General features: G+C 44.3%; 1 protein-coding gene across 1 annotated transcript; it reads left to right on the top strand.

Moving 5' to 3' along the window:
- The first annotated feature begins 664 nt into the window (after positions 1–664).
- Positions 665–18,354, top strand: LOC105857543 (C-type lectin domain family 2 member H). The gene is made up of 5 exons (XM_076007675.1): positions 665–876; positions 12,550–12,675; positions 13,820–13,998; positions 14,897–15,003; positions 16,305–18,354. The coding sequence occupies exons 1-5, from the start codon at positions 843–845 to the stop codon at positions 16,444–16,446; spliced, it is 588 nt and encodes a 195-aa protein (XP_075863790.1). The 5' UTR covers positions 665–842; the 3' UTR covers positions 16,447–18,354.

The following is an 18,354-nucleotide window of genomic DNA, read 5'->3' as shown; positions in this document are numbered from 1 at the left end:
GAGCCTGGCGGGTCTCGGCCCCACCCGGCCCCCGGTGCCCGGCTCTGCCCCAGAACGGGACCGCGATGCGGCGCCCCCTGGGTCCCAGGGCAGGGCGAGGGGATACCACGTCCCCATGCTGGGGGGGGGGGGGGGAGGAGGCCGGGGAATCCCTCCCGCCCTCAGTGCTCTCGGCGCCCGCGGCTCGCACAAAACCGCCAGGACGAGAAACGGAGAATGGAGCCCAGCGGGCGGCGGGCGGAGGGTGAGCCCTGCGGGCGGGGACCCGCCTCCTGCCGGCGGCCGCGGGTTCCCAGGCTGCTCCGCGCGGTCCGGCCGCGGGGCGGGGCGGGGCGGGGGCGGGGCTGGGCGGGGGCCGGGGGCGGGGCTGGGCGGGGGCGGGGCTGGGCGGGGGCCGGGGGCGGGGCTGGGCGGGGGGCGGGGGGCGGGGCGGGGCTGGGCGGGGGCCGGGGGCGGGGCTGGGCGGGGGCCGGGGGCGGGGCTGGGCGGGGGCCGGGGGCGGGGCTGGGCGGGGGCCGGGGGCGGGGCTGGGCGGGGGCCGGGGGCGGGGCTGGGCGGGGGCCGGGGGCGGGGGCGGGGGCCGGGGGCGGGGGCGGGGGCGGGGGCCGGGGGCGGGGGCGGGGGCCGGGGGCGGGGGCGGGGGCCGGGGGCGGGGGGCGGGGGCCGGGGCGACGGGCCGGGGCGCTGCGCGGAGCCGCGGCCGAGGAGGGGCCGAGGGCGCAGCAGCTCCCGGACGCGCGGCCGCGCTCCGCCGACCCCGGTGCTCTCGGGTTGGGGGAAGGAGCCGCTGTCACCCCGGAACCCAGAAACGCCAAAGTGGAAGCGGCTTCTCCGGGAGCCACATGCGGTGTGACCACACCAGGGCCTTCCCAGCAGGTGAGTATCTGAAAGCCTCTGACTTCAGCTCATACAGTGTATCCAGGTAACATCTGTACCCGCTTAATATCTTGAAATACATCTTGAAATAATATCTTGAATACAAATATCTTGAAATACATTTTGAATAATATCTTGAAAAAAAAATACAGTAGATAAATAAATGCACATTTCTCCACCCTGGCTGTGTAATTCTAGAAAATCTCTCCAGACCGTTCCTGCACATGTCTCAGGTATTTTTCTTAAAATTGCATGTGGATTTACAATTATATCAAAATACAATGTCTGATTTAAAAATAAATGCCAAGTTTATCTCCCGTATGGACTCAAATGTTTTTGTTTGAATTATGAATCAGTGTATAAGTGGTATAGTACATAGATGTATTATGTACCTTGTTACAGAAAAATCTGAGGCACAATAACATTTTTAAAAGTTTATTTGAGTAAGAAGCAGTTCATGAATTGAGAAACACCAAACTGAAAGAGGTTTAATGTTTCTATCTATAAGAGCAAGTATTTATGGGGTAAATGTGGAAGCAAAACAAAGCAATTATTTGATTGAGTGTCTTATTCTATTCCACTGAAAAGTCCCTAAGTGTGTTGGCTACTTCTGATTGGTTGAGCATAAGTTCTGTTTTCTTTTATAGGCTGTTACAACAAACAGCTCAAGTTCAGTTTTGTTCCCAAATCAAGCTCTCCTGAAACCTAACTGGTTTTGCTGCTAAGGGGTTCTTCAGGCCTGGTGTCCATGTTAATTTATTTTAACAAACTGTAGAGGGTGTTAGAAAAGGCATAAAGGCCTGGGTAAAGGGACTGTGAGAAAGGCAGGAATCTGGCAGTCCTGCAAACAGGACTTGGGATATGAATGCTTATCAGCTGCATACAGCAGGCTTTGGAATGGATGGGACCATGACTGACATGCTGTCCCTGCCTTTTTCCTTCTATCCTTAAGGAGACACAAGGAAATACCAAGATAAATATAGATTTATTGCATATCAGTAACTAAATGTCTTTAGAATAATGTGTTTGCTGGTGCCACAGATTTCATCTGTATGTTCTTTGCTTTGACCTTGCATACCTTTCCTTGCAATAAATATGGAGGTTTGGAGAGGTACAGGAACTCTTTGAAATGATAAAAGTCTCTCCACCTCTTTTCTGGCTTACATCTGGAAAACTGTAATTGTAGGTCAGAAGACAAATGTATCAATTTACAAATGTGACGATTATCAAGTTAAAGCAAATGATTCTATTGCAGTCTTTTAGAGGACAAAGCTACAAATTCTGATGTCTAGGTGTCTTAGAAGACCCCTTTTCTGTAAATAACATTACTGAGACATTATATAATAGAAAAAAACAGGGTGTTAAATTTTTATAAAAGTATCTGCACTTAGCAGAGTAATAATGATACTTTGTGAATGCTATCAATTTACTATTTGAGGACTGAACTCTTATCTTTTTCTCTTGCTCCAAACTCCTCCCTGAGGAGACCAGCTGAGTGAGGCTCACAAATGGTAAATTCCCACTAAGCAGCTTTTGTTAACCATTAACCCTTTGCACTAGGATGTCAAGTGTGACTCCACAGGGTTAGGTAGTATAAAGGAATCTAGAAAAAAGCAAGAGAGTGCAAAGTTAAAGCAGGGTTTACTTCCCAACCTGATTTCTGTAAAGGATTAATAACAGCTAAAAGATAGAAAGCCCCCTTCCCTTCTTGGAGACATCCTTTGTAACCCATTAACAGGCCTAAGGGTATGCAAGACCAACCCCCAAGGCCTCAATTTACACAACAAATCTATGTCCAGTGGCTTATTTCTGATAACAACTCCTTATGTTAAAACATTCCAAGCTTTTAGACAAAACACTCTTTTCTTTCACCAATTACAAGCCAAAGACTCTTTAAACTCATCTATAACCTGTAAGCCCCAGCTTAGAGATATCCCACCTTTTTGGGCCAAGCCAATATATGCCTTCCAAGAGTATTGATTAATGACTTTATCTGTAACCCCCATCTCCCTGAAATATATAAAAGCCAAACTGTAACTCAGTCAAGTCAAGTCCACTTGTCCAAGGCATCTTGGAAGTGGCTCTGGGTCATGGTCCTCAAATTTGGCTCAGATGAAATCTCTTTAAAATTATTTTACAAAGTTTGCCTTTTTTTCATTGACAATTTTATTAGAACTAGATTTTAGGACTCAAAATAACAATGTCTATTTTCAGCTTTTTGGGAAAAGGAGACAATTTTTATTTCATCTTTCTGAGACACTTTCTGTTAGCAGTTAGTGATAGAAGAACTAGCATTTGAACTGTTAGCACTAATAATGAACATAAGGGGTTTAAAACTTTCAATATAGAAAGAGGAAAGGTCATAAGAGAAATTTTTACAAATAAAGTAGGTTCTCATAATTTATATCTAGCTTCTTCTACCTCTATTCCATCCTACAACCATGGCCACACTAAATCTCCTAAAACTACAGTTCTGATTATTGACAGCCCCGTTGCACATCTACCTTTCATGGGTCCCCAGTGCCTATCTCATGGCCATTTACTGTCTCTAATCTACCTTTATTACATCTTGTTACCAAGTTTTAAATTTCCCTTCTCCATACACTTTACACCATTGATTGTCAGCACAGGCTTTCTTTAAGTTTCATATGGGGGAAGGACCTCTTAGAACATCTGGATATTCACATTCCACCCCTGGAGATCCTGACTTAATTAGTCTGTTGAACATTAGAATTGTTTTGTAAAAGTCCCCTGGTGAATCAGATCTGAAGGCAAGATAGAGAATCTTTGTTCTGCCTCATTCTATGTGTAGCTGGAATACCTTAATTTCAACTTCATTTGTTGAAATCCTGCCAGCCCTTTAAGGTTCAGTAAATATGTCATCCCCCTCTCCCCCTGAAATCTTTTCTCAAAGAAAAACACTCCCTGCCTGACACTTGGGCCACAAGTAGTACAGTTGGTAAGTTCATTATAGATCAAGTTAGCATCATACTATCATTGACCCTTCTAAAGCCTCTCCCATTTATTCTCTATATAGTCCCATTCCCATATCCCCCATAGGCGCCCATTCTAAGGCATTTAATGTATACTATTTTATTTTTAATAAAGGGTTTTTTTGTACAAATACATTTATTTAGTACACATTTTTATTTAGCGTGGTGCACACCTATGCATCACAAGTTTACACTTAATTATCACAAAATTAGCACAATTCATACAGCCACTACCCTAATCATAAAATAGAATATTACAGCAATGTTCAATCCCTCTTGGACCCCTGCCAATCTCGTTTCTTTTCTGGCTTCCCAAATGAATCTTATTTCTTGACTTCACAGATTACTTTCATCTGTTTTTGAACTTTATGTAAATGAAACAGTTCAAGATATATTCTGTAGCTTCTGACTTCTTGTACTGAAAATTATCTTTTTTGAGATTTACCCATATTGTTGCCCATGATAGGAATTTATTCATGTTCATTGCTGTATCATATTCTACTTCATTAATACACCACAATAGGGGCCGGGCGCGGTGGCTCACGCCTGTAATCCTAGCTCTTGGGAGGCCGAGGTGGGCGGATTGCTCAAGGTCAGGAGTTCAAAACCAGCCTGAGCAAGAGCGAGACCCCGTCTCTACTATAAATAGAAAGAAATTAATTGGCCAACTGATATATACATAAAAAATTAGCCGGGCATGGTGGCTCATGCCTGTAGTCCCAGCTACTCGGGAGGCTGAGGCAGAAGGATCGCTTGAGCCCAGGAGTTTGAGGTTGCTGTGAGCTAGGCTGACGCCATGGCACTCACTCTAGCCTGGACAACAAAGCGAGACTCTGTCTCAAAAAAAAAAAAAAAAAAAAAAAAAAAAAAAAAAAATACACCACAATATGTTTCCATTCTACTATTAATGGGCATTTGAGTTTCCATATTGGCTACTGTAAATAATGCTGTGGCCATTTTCTACATGTCCTTTTCTATGCAGATATTTCTGTGCGGGGCAGGGGAAATAGGAGTAGAATTACCAGATCAACTGTAATAGTTATGCCACAGTGTGTTATTAAATTGTAATAACAATTTATTTTCCTACCAGCAGTGTGTAGGAGTTTCAGCGGTACCATATTACCCCTAAACAGTTCTATATGTGTCTTTTCCATTTTAGCCATTGTAGTGGATGTTTAGTGAGTCTTTTCCTTGTCCCATTTGCTGAGTCAGAATGGGATTCCCAACCATTTTGGTACTGGGGACCTGTTTCTTGTAAGACAGTTTTCCCACAGACTGGGAGTGGGTTGGGGTGCAGTGGGTGAGGGGAGGTAGAGGGGAGGATATGACCTGAACTTCAAGGTGTGATCAAGCAGAGTTTGATCATGTCTAGTTCAGGAAGTGAAAAGCCTCCTTGAGGTGGAGTTTCAGAGGAGTTTGCCTTGGGGTTGGGAACCTCAGGCAAATAAACCCTTCAGGGGTCACCAGATATTTCAGTTTAACAGCTTCCTCTCTCTGGTGTGTTGCAGACTGTTCCTCTCCGCAAGAAGACGGCAGTCATATAGGTTGCAATGGGAATGTTAAACACAGACTTTACCCTCAGCGATGACCTGGAGGAAGGAGGAGAATCTGGTAACGTAACTGATAAAATGTGAAATATCAAAAAGGCAGGAACTTTTCTTCCACTGAAGCAGGCAGGCAGCTGGATTCAGGCGCACATTAGCAAGTCACAGTCTCCACAGAAGGGATTTGTTTAGCAGGGAAGAAAGATATTATTTTTGTTTGGGAGGGCAGGACATTGGATTTCCTGGAAAACAAGGTTCCTATTGAACAAAAAAAGACAGGTTATAAAGAATGTTGATGTTTTTCAGCTAAACCCAGTTCTTACAAAACTTAGAGTAATATGTGTAAGGTTTTCGGTGGCGGTGAGAAGAAAAGACAGACAGAGAGAAAGAGTGGGGGCCAAACCACGTGGCTTTATTTAGTGCTCCCTGGAGGAGGCCCCCAAGAGAGGCGGGGGACAGAAGTCACATCCATTTGAAGGGGCTGAGGCCTTTTATACTCTTTGGGCAGGGCTAGGACTTGTGGCAGGAAGAGCTGGGATTCTCCATTGTGACTTTGGGTGATAGTTGAGAAAAAGGAGTGGCTGGAGGTATTTGTGGAATTCAGAAGGGGAAATGTTCTTTTCAAGGTGGAAATCTGGGGGTGGTTCCTCTTGGTGAGGGCCTGGCAGTTTTGTCCTTGGGGGGGACTGGTGAGACTTTTCTCTCTCTCTTTTTTTTAATCTAGGGAAGGGAGGGGGCCAGCCACTAGCCTTACATTGCAGCCTTTTGGTCATGATGGGTGCCCCCCTTTGTGACTACTTCCTGCTAGGAGGGGGCTTAGTTAGGGGCTATAGGCCTGTGGAGGCTGGTGGAGGGGCGGTTGGTAGTGGGGCGTACAGATGAAGAAGTAGTTGGTTTACTGCCACTCGTGACAGCTCTTGTAGGCAGCACTGGAGGAACTGTAAAACACAGGGAGCAAAGAGAAAGATTAGGCAGATGATGACGACGGGTCCTATTAGTGGTAATGGGTAGGCAGGCAAAGGGGACTGCATCCAGCCCAAGGGACATACATCCTGGCAGTAGCGGTTGTGCCGGCCTTCACTTAGGTTGGTGAGCTTGTCTGTGTTCTGCTCCACAAGGCTCGATTCATTGACATAGCAGCAGCATTCTTCATGAAGGAAAAGACAGGTTTCTCTTTTTCTGGCCATGAGCAGATCTGCAAAATCTTGGGCAGATATAATACTGTGGCCCAGGACACCTGTCGCTAGCCCTGAGGCCTCAGTGGAAGAGGCCAAGCTGAGAACCATCATGACAGGTTTAAAATATGTCTTGCTCGGCCAGGGTCTTGGGAGAAGCCACCTGAATTCAGACTCACCATATAGAGTTCATTGGGCCATTTCAGGAGTTTAGGAAGGCGAGAGTATAAAAAGACATGTAGATCCTGTCCAAGGGAAAGCTTTAGTGCTTATCTGGCAAGAGGCTGCCACGCTCATTGCCCTAAGGCTAGGTGGCCAGCCACAGAGCAGGGTGTGTAGTTGTTTGGCTAAATAAGCCACTGGAATACAGGTGGGTGGGATCCAGGAGCCCATAGGCTGGGTGAGGACATGATAAGGAAGGAATGGATGATGGGACGGTCATCTATTAGACAGGTTAGTGGACCGGTAGTAGGGGGCCATGAAGAATTGCCATCAATACCCATAACCAACACCTGGGAAGGATAAGTAGGGCTTGAAAAGAAGGCAGGAGAGAGTAGGTAGCCCCCGTGTCGACCAGAAAGGACACTGCCTTACCCACTACCTTGATTGTTACCCTGGGCTCAGCGAGGGTGATCAGGGTCTCCCAGAGATGGGGCTTTGTCAGTCTTCTGCAGCCAAGCCCAAAACAATCAACGGCAGGTCTGGGGGTGGAAAGACTGACACTCCAGACCTTTGTGCAAGGGACAATCCCTCTTCCAGTGTCCCTCTTGACCACAGGCCGGACAAAGCATAGTGGGTAGATGTGGCTGCGGGCACCGGCTGGCCCAGTGGCCTCCCTTACCACATTGAAGCTGGTGCAGGGCGGAGCGCAGCTGGTCGCTTTAGACGAGGTCCAGGGTGTTTCAGGCCTCGCCGGCCACAGGGCTACAACCAAGGCTTGGGCTTGCAGGTGTCCTTTTGGTGGACACAGGCTTCCTTTTGGGCCTCTGTCTGTTTATCTCGGGAATTAAAGATTTTAAATGCCATGTTCACCAGGTCTCTAATGGGGGTCCGAGGGCCTTCTGCCTTTTTAAGTTTGCATCTAATGTCAGAGGAGGACTGGGAGATAAAGAGAGTTACAAGGACGGTGGTCCCAGCTGGGGAAGTGGGGTCCAAGCGGGTATACTGGATGAAAGCATCCGTAGGGCGGCTCAGGAAGGCCGTGGGATTCTCATCTGGCTTCTGAGTGATTTCTCTAAGCTTATCATAATTAATGGCCCGATGGGCAGCGGCCTGGAGGCCAGCAAGAATGCATTGCAAGCCGGGCGTGGTGGCTCACGCCTGTAATCCTAGCTCTCTAGGAGGCTGAGGCGGGCGGATTGCTCGAGGTCAGGAGTTCGAAACCATCCTGAGCAAGAGCGAGACCCCGTCTCTATTATAAATACAAAGAAATTAATTGGCCAACTAACATATATAGAAAAAATTAGCTGGGCATGGTGGTGCATGCCTGTAGTCCCAGCTACTTGGGGAGGCTGAGGCAGGAGGATCGCTTGAGCCCAGGAGTTTGAGGTTGCTGTGAGCGAGGCTGACGCCATGGCACTCACTCTAGCCTGGGCAACAAAGCGAGACTCTGTCTCAAAAAAAAAAAAAAAAGAATGCATTGCAGCCTGCAATCTCATCGGGTTCTACCATCTAAGCCGGCGGGGGTGTCTGGCTGGTATTCCCACCCTGGCTCACCGCGTGGGACAGCCTCGGCCCCGACCTGCATGGTGTGGACTGTTAGGTGGACTTGGTCGGCATGTCCCTGAGCCGCCATCTAGACACGTTGCTTTTCATCAGTAGTAAGAGTAGAAGCCAGAATAACAAAAATGGTAAGATAGTGGGACTCTTTGGTGTAGGCCGTGGGGTCGTTAGAAAAGGAGCCTAAACGCTTTTCAATATGAGAGAGATCAAAAAGGGAGAAAGGAACATGGATGTCTGGGACCCCTTCGGGACTGGCTACCTCTCTCAGGGGCCAGAGAAGGGTTTGGCCTGATGGCCTTGCATGGGATCGAGTGTGGTGACTAGCAGGGGACATTGGCAGAGAGCCAGCGTGAGCAGTAGCGGAGGACGGCGGGGCACTAGGAGGAGGAGAAGGACCTAGATATGGTGGAGGCCGAGCAGAGGGAGAGGTAAGGGAGTCAGGTGGGTCAGAGAAGGCGGAAGAGGTTTCTAACGGGTCTTTTGGCTGAGAGGTGGAAGAGGCCAAGGACGGTGGAGGACTCAGCAAGGAGGATTCGTGACGGGTCACAGGTCTGACAGAGGGAAGGACGGGAGCGCAGATAGAAGAAAGCCTGGACATAAGGGATCTCCCACCATTTGCCATTTTGGTGACAAAAGTTATCAAGATCTTGTAAGATTTTGAAATTGAACATCCCATGTTTTGGCCACTGTTACCCATTGCCTAATTTGTACATTGGTCAGGCGGTGTTACAATAGAAAATGAGTTGCTTGGGCCGAATATCAGACTTGAGGCCCAGGGCTGCAAGATTGGCTAATAGAGAGCCCAGAGGTGTGTTAGATTTGATTTTGGAAGATTGACTACCCATGGTGTCCTAATCCAATGAGGGAAGGAGGAGATCCGGGAGCCGGCGTCCCAGGTCACCGATCAGGCCTTGCAGAGAAGGCTCTGAGCCTTGGAAAGGACCGACTGAGTGGTTCAGGCATCCATGAGGCACTCAAGTGTCTTTTGAATCCTTACGGATGGAAGGACTGACTGAGGGGCTCAGGCGTCCCTGAGATGCTCAGGGCCTTATGGATGGAGGATCTTTGACTTGGGCCCAAGGTTTTATGGACAGAGACCCTGGAATGGACGCATTGGGCTAGGAACACAAGGGCAGAGGGACTTACCCAGGCCAATTAGTCGACTGGCGTCCAGTGGAGGTCCCAGTCCGAGGTCTGGAAGACAGGAGAAGGGACGGAGCGACCATGGCCCTGTGGCAGGCCTGCCCAGCCAAGACTCCCCTCCTGGGTTTCGGCACCAAATTTAAGGATTTTCTGCGCTGGAGAAAAGAGAAGAAAAGACAGACAGCGAGAGAAAAAGAGTCTGGGCCAAACCACGTGGCTTTACTTAGTGCTCCCTGGATGAGGTTCTGGGGCCCCAAGAGAGGGGGGCCCAGAAGTCGCCTCCCTTTGAAGGGGCTGAGGCCTTTTATACCCTTTGGGCGGGGCTAGGGACTTGTGGTGGGAAGAGCTGGGGATTCTCTACTGTGACCTTGGGTGGTGGTTGAGAAATAGGAGGGGCTGGAGGGTTTTGTGGAATTCAGGAGCTGAAACATTCTTTTCCAGGTGGGAATCTGGGGGTGGCTCCTCTCAGCCAGGGGCCTCACAGTTTTGTCCTTGGGGGGTCTGGTGAGCCTTTTCTCTCTCTCTTTTTTTTTTTTTTATCTAGGGAAGTGGGGGGGGGGGCACCACCAGCCTTACAATATGTAACCAGCCAGAATGTTACAGAATGTAGTTGTGATATTTATTCTTTTAAAAATACATCCTTCTTTTGTAAGTTAAGTAAGTTTTGGATCCTGAAACTATTAATAAGTTAAAATTTCAGCAGTAACATGGTTTACACCTTTGTTCTTCTGAAGAATAATTTGTAATAATGCTTCTCCAACTAGAAATTTAAAGGGCATTGTGTTCAGTGTATACTATAAGAGTCATCTGAATTTAGAGGGAGACAAGAATAGGGAACACAGTTCAGAAAGGTAGGAGAGAAATAAGCAAGAGAGAAATGGAGCAAGGACATTGGTAGGAGGAAGTAGAGACAGGGAAAAACCAAGAGAAAGCAGGGTCTTTTTGAAGATTTGTAAGAGGCAAATGGGAGATTTTGGGAGAGATTTAAGTGGACATTTATATATTACTGTATAACAATGAAAACATCATAGAAGTCATAATATACTGAGTTTTTAAGACATTTTGCCCTAATGTAGAACCTGGAAGAAAGAAGATTGAGATTTTTGTATGGAACCCAAATCCAAATGATATCTTATACTGCTTAAAACCATCCAATCCAATGCATTAATATCTTTTCCCCAGTGTAAATTTAAGCTGGGGCTCCGTGTTGTTCTTCAGGATGTATGTTAAGTGAGTGAAATGTAGTAGCTGAAAGAAAATCAGCAGGAACATTTTTCAAAGTATAATTTTTACATTCAGTAAAATTCACTCTTTGGTGTGTGTTTCTATGAGTTTTGACAAACACATGTAATTATGTAGCCAACATCAAAATGAAGATACAGAACCATATCAAATTCCCTCAGGCCCTTTGTAGTCATTCTTTCCTCTGCCCTTGGCAACCACTGGTCTGTTTTCTGCTCTTACACTTTTGCTGTTCCAGAACGCCATTGTTATGGTCCGAAGTGCCAGAAAAGACCACCATAGAAACTGAATTGGGTCAAATTGTGAGTCTTTGTTTATTGGCCAGGACTAGTTCAGCCCTGCAGAGTGACAGGCACAGAAAGTAGGGATAAGCTAGAGAAAACAGGCCCCTTTTAAAAGCAAAAACCACACTCTGAAAAAATTTGTATCTAATTGTTCAAGCACAGTTACGAGGGCTTACTTGACTAGAGGCACATAAGTGAGGGCATTGTTTTTTTACATTATATCATGTTCCTGTCCATGGACTGGTAGGAGCTCCAGTCCAGCGTTGAGCCCCTGTGCAGAGACTTATCTCAAAGCAAGCTATTTACAGAAGCAGACAGCTTCACTTAGCCTGGGTACTGTGAAATTTTATGACATGCAGCTGGCGGGATATGCATTCAGTTACAAGTGGATTGCATTGCTTTCTTCTCAGGACAGTTTAAGTTTCCCACCATCACAGGAAAGGGCACAAGGAACCAGAAGCTTTGGCCTCAACACCTGTGGTCCCTAGGCCTTAACAGCCATGTAAATGGGATCCTGCATGAACTGCAGAGTCTGGCTTCATTCACTTAGTAATGATGCCTGAGATTCATCCATAATGTCTTATGCACAGTTTGTCAAATAAGAGCAAGTCTGGACTTAGATAGGGGAGACTTTATTCAGAAGGACTGTTACAGTAGGAATAACACTCTGACTTCAAAAATACACAAACGTTTGCAAGTCAAACAGAAAATGGCTTTTATTTTAGAAAGAGGTGAAGATGGGTTAGTGAACAACTTGTATGTAAGAGGGCATTGTTGTGGAAGAGATATCATGGCAACAGGTGTTTCAACAGGAATGTTTTTTGTTTTTTTTTTTTTTTACAGATCTCAAAATAAACCCTTAGAGTGGGCTGGTTTTGCATGTTAATGCTTTAGGCTTGGTGAAATTTGTGAGCAAGCCAGAGTTTAAAGGCTTGTGGGGAGGAAGAACACTGACAAATATTTGGACAGCAAGCAGGATAAGGAATGAGTAACAGAAATTGTGGTCAAGGTTTTTTTTTTTTTTTTGTGTGTGTGTGTGTGTGTGTGTGTGTGTGTGTGTGTGTGTGCTGAATAGTTAGTTCCTTATCTTTTCACAAGCTTAAGCATATTTTAACTGTTGCCAGGTTTTGTGTGATGATGAATAAAGCTGGTGTAGATCTCATGTACAAGTTTTTGTGTAAACACACAAAAAATGCTGCTTTTTTTTTGAGCCTGCCTGGTAACACATGTTTAATTTGTTTCTGAAATCTCCCTTCAGCTACATTGATTTATGTGTCGACACTTCTGTCAATACCACACTGCCTTTATTCCTGTTACTTCATAAGTTACGAAATAAAGTTTCTTTTTCATCCTCATTTCTACTCTCTTTTTTTTCACTATCCCATAACTGGAAGACTCTCTCGTCCTCTTGGGGCTATGGCTGTCATTTATGGACCAGGACCTTTTGTGACAGAGGTTGGCAGTAGCAATGTTGAGGTACAGCTGAGCTTAGAGTTGATTCTATGATGAGTTTCATTTTCTCTTCCTAAGATCTGCATGAGATTGAGATTCTGATACTTGTATTTTATAGGTAAAGGTCTCCAAAGAAAATGTCTACAAATTATGTCTCCTATAACTGACATCAAGCTTTATTGTTGCCATTTCATCATTGCAGTCCTAACTATAAGTGTGGTTGCACTTTCTATTGTTTTGTCAGGTAAGTTACTTTTTCTCCAACCTGTACAGTATTCTCCACATATTTATGTTGTCAGTAAATATTTATGGAGCTTCATTATGTGCAGACACTGTGTGAAATGCTTGAGGTACATCAGTGGACAAAAGACACACAAAAAACATTTCTAGCGGGAGTGACACAGGTAATAATGAATAAGGGCAGAAGTGGAACAGGTTACAGTAGGGTGGCCATGGTAAGCCTCCTTGGGAGTGCACATCATAGTGATTTCTTAACATTAGGTCATGTCTCCCTGGGCAGTACTTAAATGTGCCAAGCAGTGCTGAAGACCTGTTGCCCCTATATATAAAGTACGTTTGTGCATTCTCACCCTGCTTAAGTAGGAGGTACAAATTCTTAGGGCCAAGGGATATGCCTGAAAACATTTCAAGGAGAGTTCTCACTTTCTTCTTTAATAAAATGACAGTTCTGATGGGAACATGTCAGGAAATAGCTCCATAAGTGGACTTTCTACATATTCCTTAAATATGTATTTAACAGAAATATATCTATATATGTACATTATATGTGTATGTACATGTGCTTATATGTTTATATATATAAAAATATATGCACATATATGTATATATATGCATATATATACATATATATATGTATATATATAAAGAGAAAACTACAAGAAGCCCTAGCTTGTACCTGGTACCAAAAACAATATTAGGAATCATGTAATGTTCACTGATAGACTCTGTACCTCCTAGGGAGTATACCGTAGTAAAATCTAAGACAGGGGGATTTTGTCTTGGACTTTGCCAAGGACTTTGCTTTCCATTGTAAAGAGGAGGAAGGGCTAATATGAAGGAGAGGGTTTGGAAAAAGAGAATCTACATGATCTCAGGAGAGAGTAGTATAGATGTTGCTATAGAAATTGATTTCCTTGCACCTGTGAATATCAATGTACACCTCAGAAAGTCAGGGGGTCAGGTACCAGCCACAGACCACTGCACTGATGACTGTGTTTTGCTTAGGATGAGACTCTGAGTGATGAGTTAGGAAACCAACAATCCAACCTACATGCTTCAAAATTGACCTCAGGATTGTAAATGAAAAAAGAGATAAAAGAGATGACTAATTTCTGTAGTATAATTCACTGTGATTATCTAACTTTTAGTGAGAGAGGAAAAGGTGCCGTTAGAGCACTCTGTGTGTGCTGCCTGCCCGGAAAGCTGGATTGGATTTGGAAGTAAATGTTTTTACTTTTCTGAAGACACAAGGAATTGGACATTCAGTCAAACTTTCTGTGCCTCGTTAGAAGCCCACCTTGCTCACTTTGAAACTCCGGAAGAACTGGTGAGAAATGATTTGGGGTCATGCTTTCTGTTGCATACTTGGTCCCGAGGTGGGTCAGCTGCACAGGGCTAAAGCTGAAATATGAGGAAGGATCTCATTTTAGGTAGAATTTGGGGCACCAGCATGTCTAACATTAACTAAGGGTATATTCTCTTCGTAGAACATTGTGAAACATTTTACATATATTTTCTCACGTAATCTTCATTGAAAACCTGCAAAATTAGATGTATTGTTCTCATTCTATTAAGAAATATGGTATTCACATAATTATCATCCAGATTGGGACATTTTGGGTAATGAAAGCCGGTGTTAGGCCGGGCCCTGTGGCTCAGGTCTGTAATCCTAGCACTCTGGGAGGCCGAGGCGGATGGAGTGCTCGAGGTCAGGAATTCAAAACCAGCCTGAGCAAGATCAAGACCCGTCTCTACTCTAAATTGAAAGATATTAATTAGCCAAGTAATATATATGGGAAAAATTACCCGGGCATGATCACGCGTGCCTGTAGTCCCAGTTACTTGGGAGGCTGAGGCAGGAGGATTGCTTGAGCCTCGGAGTTTGAGGTTCCCGTGAGCTAGGCTGACAGCACGGCACTCACTCTAGCCTGGGCAATAAAGTGAGACTCTGTCTCAAAAAAACAAAAAAGAAAGCCGGTGTTAATTATGATGGAATGATAGACATAAACTGGAACTTTCCCTGTCATACAGGGATCTATTCTCATTTTAAGTAAAGTAATTTAGGATCAGAGACATTTGACTTTGAGAATTGTGTAGTAGTCTAAATCCAGTCTATGCTTTTCAATGAATACCATGCTGCCTTCCAAAAAGAGGCTAGAGAGGGAAAAAAAATCAAGAGTAATATGAAAGAAATCCATGTTGATATTTCCTGTGTTTTATAATAGAATTTTCTGAGAAGATACAAGGGCCCTTCTGAGCATTGGATTGGCCTCTGCAGAGAATCAGCACATCACATTTGGAAATGGACAGACAACACTGAATATGATACCTCGTACGTATTGAAACTTCTTTTCCTTCTACCGTGTTTGTGTGTGGTTATGTGTGTGAGTTGGGTTTATGAGATGAGAAATGTAACATGGAAAGCTTATGAGGTAACAAATGTGAATCTTCTTTGTGCTTTCATTTATTAGCTGCACCCTTGGGAAACTTTACTTCTTATTTCAGTTGAAATCTTTAACATGATGGTGACGTTTGACACAGTTTTGCACTTTCATCCACTCATTTAAAGCTTTTCTTTGCTGAAAAGCCTATTTAGAATGTAGACAGAACAGCTGATTTACAGCAAGGGTTCTACCATCCTGGGAAGCCACTAAGGAAATGATATGCACAGGGCTCTGAAGTCCACTCTTGCAGCAGCGGCATCCATTCATATGAATAAAAGGAAAGTCTCCAGGGAACCTATAGGCGTCTCTCCCAAAGTTTTATCACCAGAGGGAACCTAGTAGACTGTGAACATTTCAATGGGGTATTTTGATTATAACCATTACACTGGAGCAGATGAAATGGAGGGACCCAATCATTTCCATTAACCAAAGTTAATAATCCCTTTTAGGAATGTACTAAGTAAGTAAATATTTTTGGTTTCACATATTTATGAAACAGTTCAGGAGAAGGCTGAAAATAGTCTTCACTGAAGGCTGCTGATGGCAGCAGATCATTTGGGTACAACAGCAGCACCAGTTAAATACATAAGAAGGTAACTGGGTTTGGTATGGATGAATGATAAACGTGGGATTTTCAAGCAAGGACCCTGATAACATAAAGGAAACTAAATACAGAAATGGTGTTTATTACTGAGAAGCAATATTAATGGCAAACTTTTGCTCATCTTTTATTCACATTAAACATATATGGAGGGCCGGGCGCGGTGGCTCACGCCTGTAATCCTAGCTCTCTGGGAGGCCGAGGCGGGTGGATCCTTTGAGTTCAGGAGTTCGAAACCAACCTGAGCAAGAGCGAGACCCCGTCTCTACTATAAATAGAAACAAATTAATTGGCCAACTAATATATATACAAAAAAATTAGCCGGGCGTGGTGGTGCATGCCTGTAGTCCCAGCTACTCGGGAGGCTGAGGCAGAAGGATCGCTTGAGCCCAGGAGTTTGAGGTTGCTGTGAGCTAGGCTGACGCCACGGCACTCACTCTAGGCTGGGCAACAAAGTGAGACTCTGTCTCAAAAAAAAAAAAAACAAAAAAAAAACATATATGGAGTGGGGGTGCTGGAAATTATAAGGGAGGAAAAAATATAGTTGTTGAATCTAGGAATATCTAATATTTTTACATTTGATTTTAGGTTTGCCATCAGAGGCTTTGGAGAATGTGCTTATCTGAATGACAATGGAATCAGTAGTGCCAGGAACTACACAGTTCGGAGATGGATTTGTAGCAAGCCAAACAGTTATGTCTATGGATGCCAAATGAGAAGCCCTTTATAGAATGTTCCATTAGGTCACATTGTAATTTGTTATATTCGTCTATCAAAAATATTATCAATATGCATTCATAATTTCTGTTGATAGCAAAGATACAAACCCTCATAGAATGATATAATACATACTGCTATAATACTAGCATTTGGAAGATTATGTTTCTAAATTAAATACACATTTGGATATGAGTTGATGGTTATATTTTCAACATAGATATTGAAGTTAAACAATAATTTGAACTGGAGAAATTTAATAAGTTATTAATAGGGGTTTATAGTAATGGGAGATTGGTTAAAAGAAGATAAAAACACCAAAATATAGAAAAATGGTAGATGCAGGGAGGGCTGAGAAAGAACACTCATGGAAGAGATCTCCTCCCAGAGGAGGAGAGAATTCTGCAAGGGCAGAGAATCTGACCTTGATAGACAGGGGCACAACTTGGTTCAGATGGAGAAATTGGCTGAGCTGCCTTGCCAGCAGAAATTGCAGATTTGCCTGTGAGTGCTTGGGAAAGGGAACACAGGAGGATGTGATAGCTGGGAACTCATCTCCGAACCACCCCAGTGTGTGTGTGTGTGTGTGTGTGTGTGTGTAGTGTACACCAGTGCTTGTATAATCACTGCTGGCACTGCTCCAAGGTGAGGGCACCTCACAGGGTGTCATTAGAAGTTTCCCAGAAGAAGGTGCTATGTGTACCTGGCCCCTGGGTATTAAGGAAAATAAAAAATGTTCAGATAGCCTGAGTCTAAATTCTAGCTCTGCCCTTTATAAAACTACTCCAAACATAATTCTCTGAAACACTCATTGTCTCCATCTTTAGAATGGGAACAATTACAATGTCTACTTAGCCAGTTTTTGATGAGATTCAACTATATATTTTTAAGCACTTAGAACCATGCACAAGAAATATTCAGTACTGTTTAAGTGGTAGTGTTCAGCCTCAGCCCTGACCACCCCCAGGGAGGAGAATGGTGCTAGAGATTGAATTAATTATCAATGGCCAGTGATTTAATCAGTCATGCCTATATAATGGATTTTCCGTAAAAATCCTAAACAATGAGGCTCAGAGGACTTCTTGGTTTATATGAAGCAGCTAATTCATGTGCCAGGAGGATCATGCACCCAAACTTCATGCAGACACCAGCTACTGTGCATGAGACCCTTTTAGACTCTGCGTTATGTACATCTACATCAGACTGGTCACTGGTTTCTTTTTATAAAATCCATTATAATAAACTGGTAATACTAAGTAAAGTTTTCTCCCTGAGTTCTGTGAGGTTTTGTAGCAAATTAGTATGCTTATGGAGATCTTGGAGACCCTTAACTTACAATAGCCAATTGGTCAGAAGTATGGGAGTCTTAGGACTAAGAATTGGCATGTGAGGTAGGGACAGTTTTGTGAGACTGAGTCCTTAAGATGTTGGAGTCTGACAATAACTACTCAGAGTTACTGTCAGAGTTTAACTGAACAGTTAGACATTGAGTTGGTGCCCAGAAAGTTGGAGAACTAGTTGTAGGTGTAGAAAGAAACTCCATACATCTAGGGTCAGAAGTGTGAGTAAAAACAGCTCATAGTTGATGCCAGACATGCGATTTGCCAGATTGGCCTGGCTCATGGAAACATGTAGTTTGGAAAGAGAAGGGGTGAAAGGGTAGAGGTTTAAGAACTTTTGATCCCTGGATAGCTACCTAGTCAGTCACAGTGTAAAACTGAAGCTGTGCTGAGATTATTACTAAACATAAACGTCACTAATGGAATTTAGAAATGGTGGTGGACCTTATTCCCAGAGGGTTGGCTCATTTGATGCATAAGGATGTGCAAAATACAAAATATGCCAAACATACAATTCTTTGGTCATTATTATTTGTAATAGCTAAATTGTAAATAAAAGAAAGTGCTGGATTGGACCTTGA

The sequence above is a fragment of the Microcebus murinus genome, chromosome 10, assembly GCF_040939455.1.
Source record: "Microcebus murinus isolate Inina chromosome 10, M.murinus_Inina_mat1.0, whole genome shotgun sequence".
Classification (NCBI taxonomy): Eukaryota; Metazoa; Chordata; class Mammalia; order Primates; family Cheirogaleidae; genus Microcebus; species Microcebus murinus.
This window is presented reverse-complemented; position numbering and strand designations above follow the sequence as displayed.

Bases quoted from the DNA above. Each gene is read 5' to 3' on its own strand.
- LOC105857543 (XM_076007675.1), top strand. From the start codon at position 843: ATGCGGTGTGACCACACCAGGGCCTTCCCAGCAG. The intron at 12,676-13,819 runs GTAAGTTACTTT...TCTAACTTTTAG, and splicing joins ACTTTCTATTGTTTTGTCAG to TGAGAGAGGAAAAGGTGCCG. The intron at 15,004-16,304 runs GTACGTATTGAA...ATTTGATTTTAG, and splicing joins AACACTGAATATGATACCTC to GTTTGCCATCAGAGGCTTTG.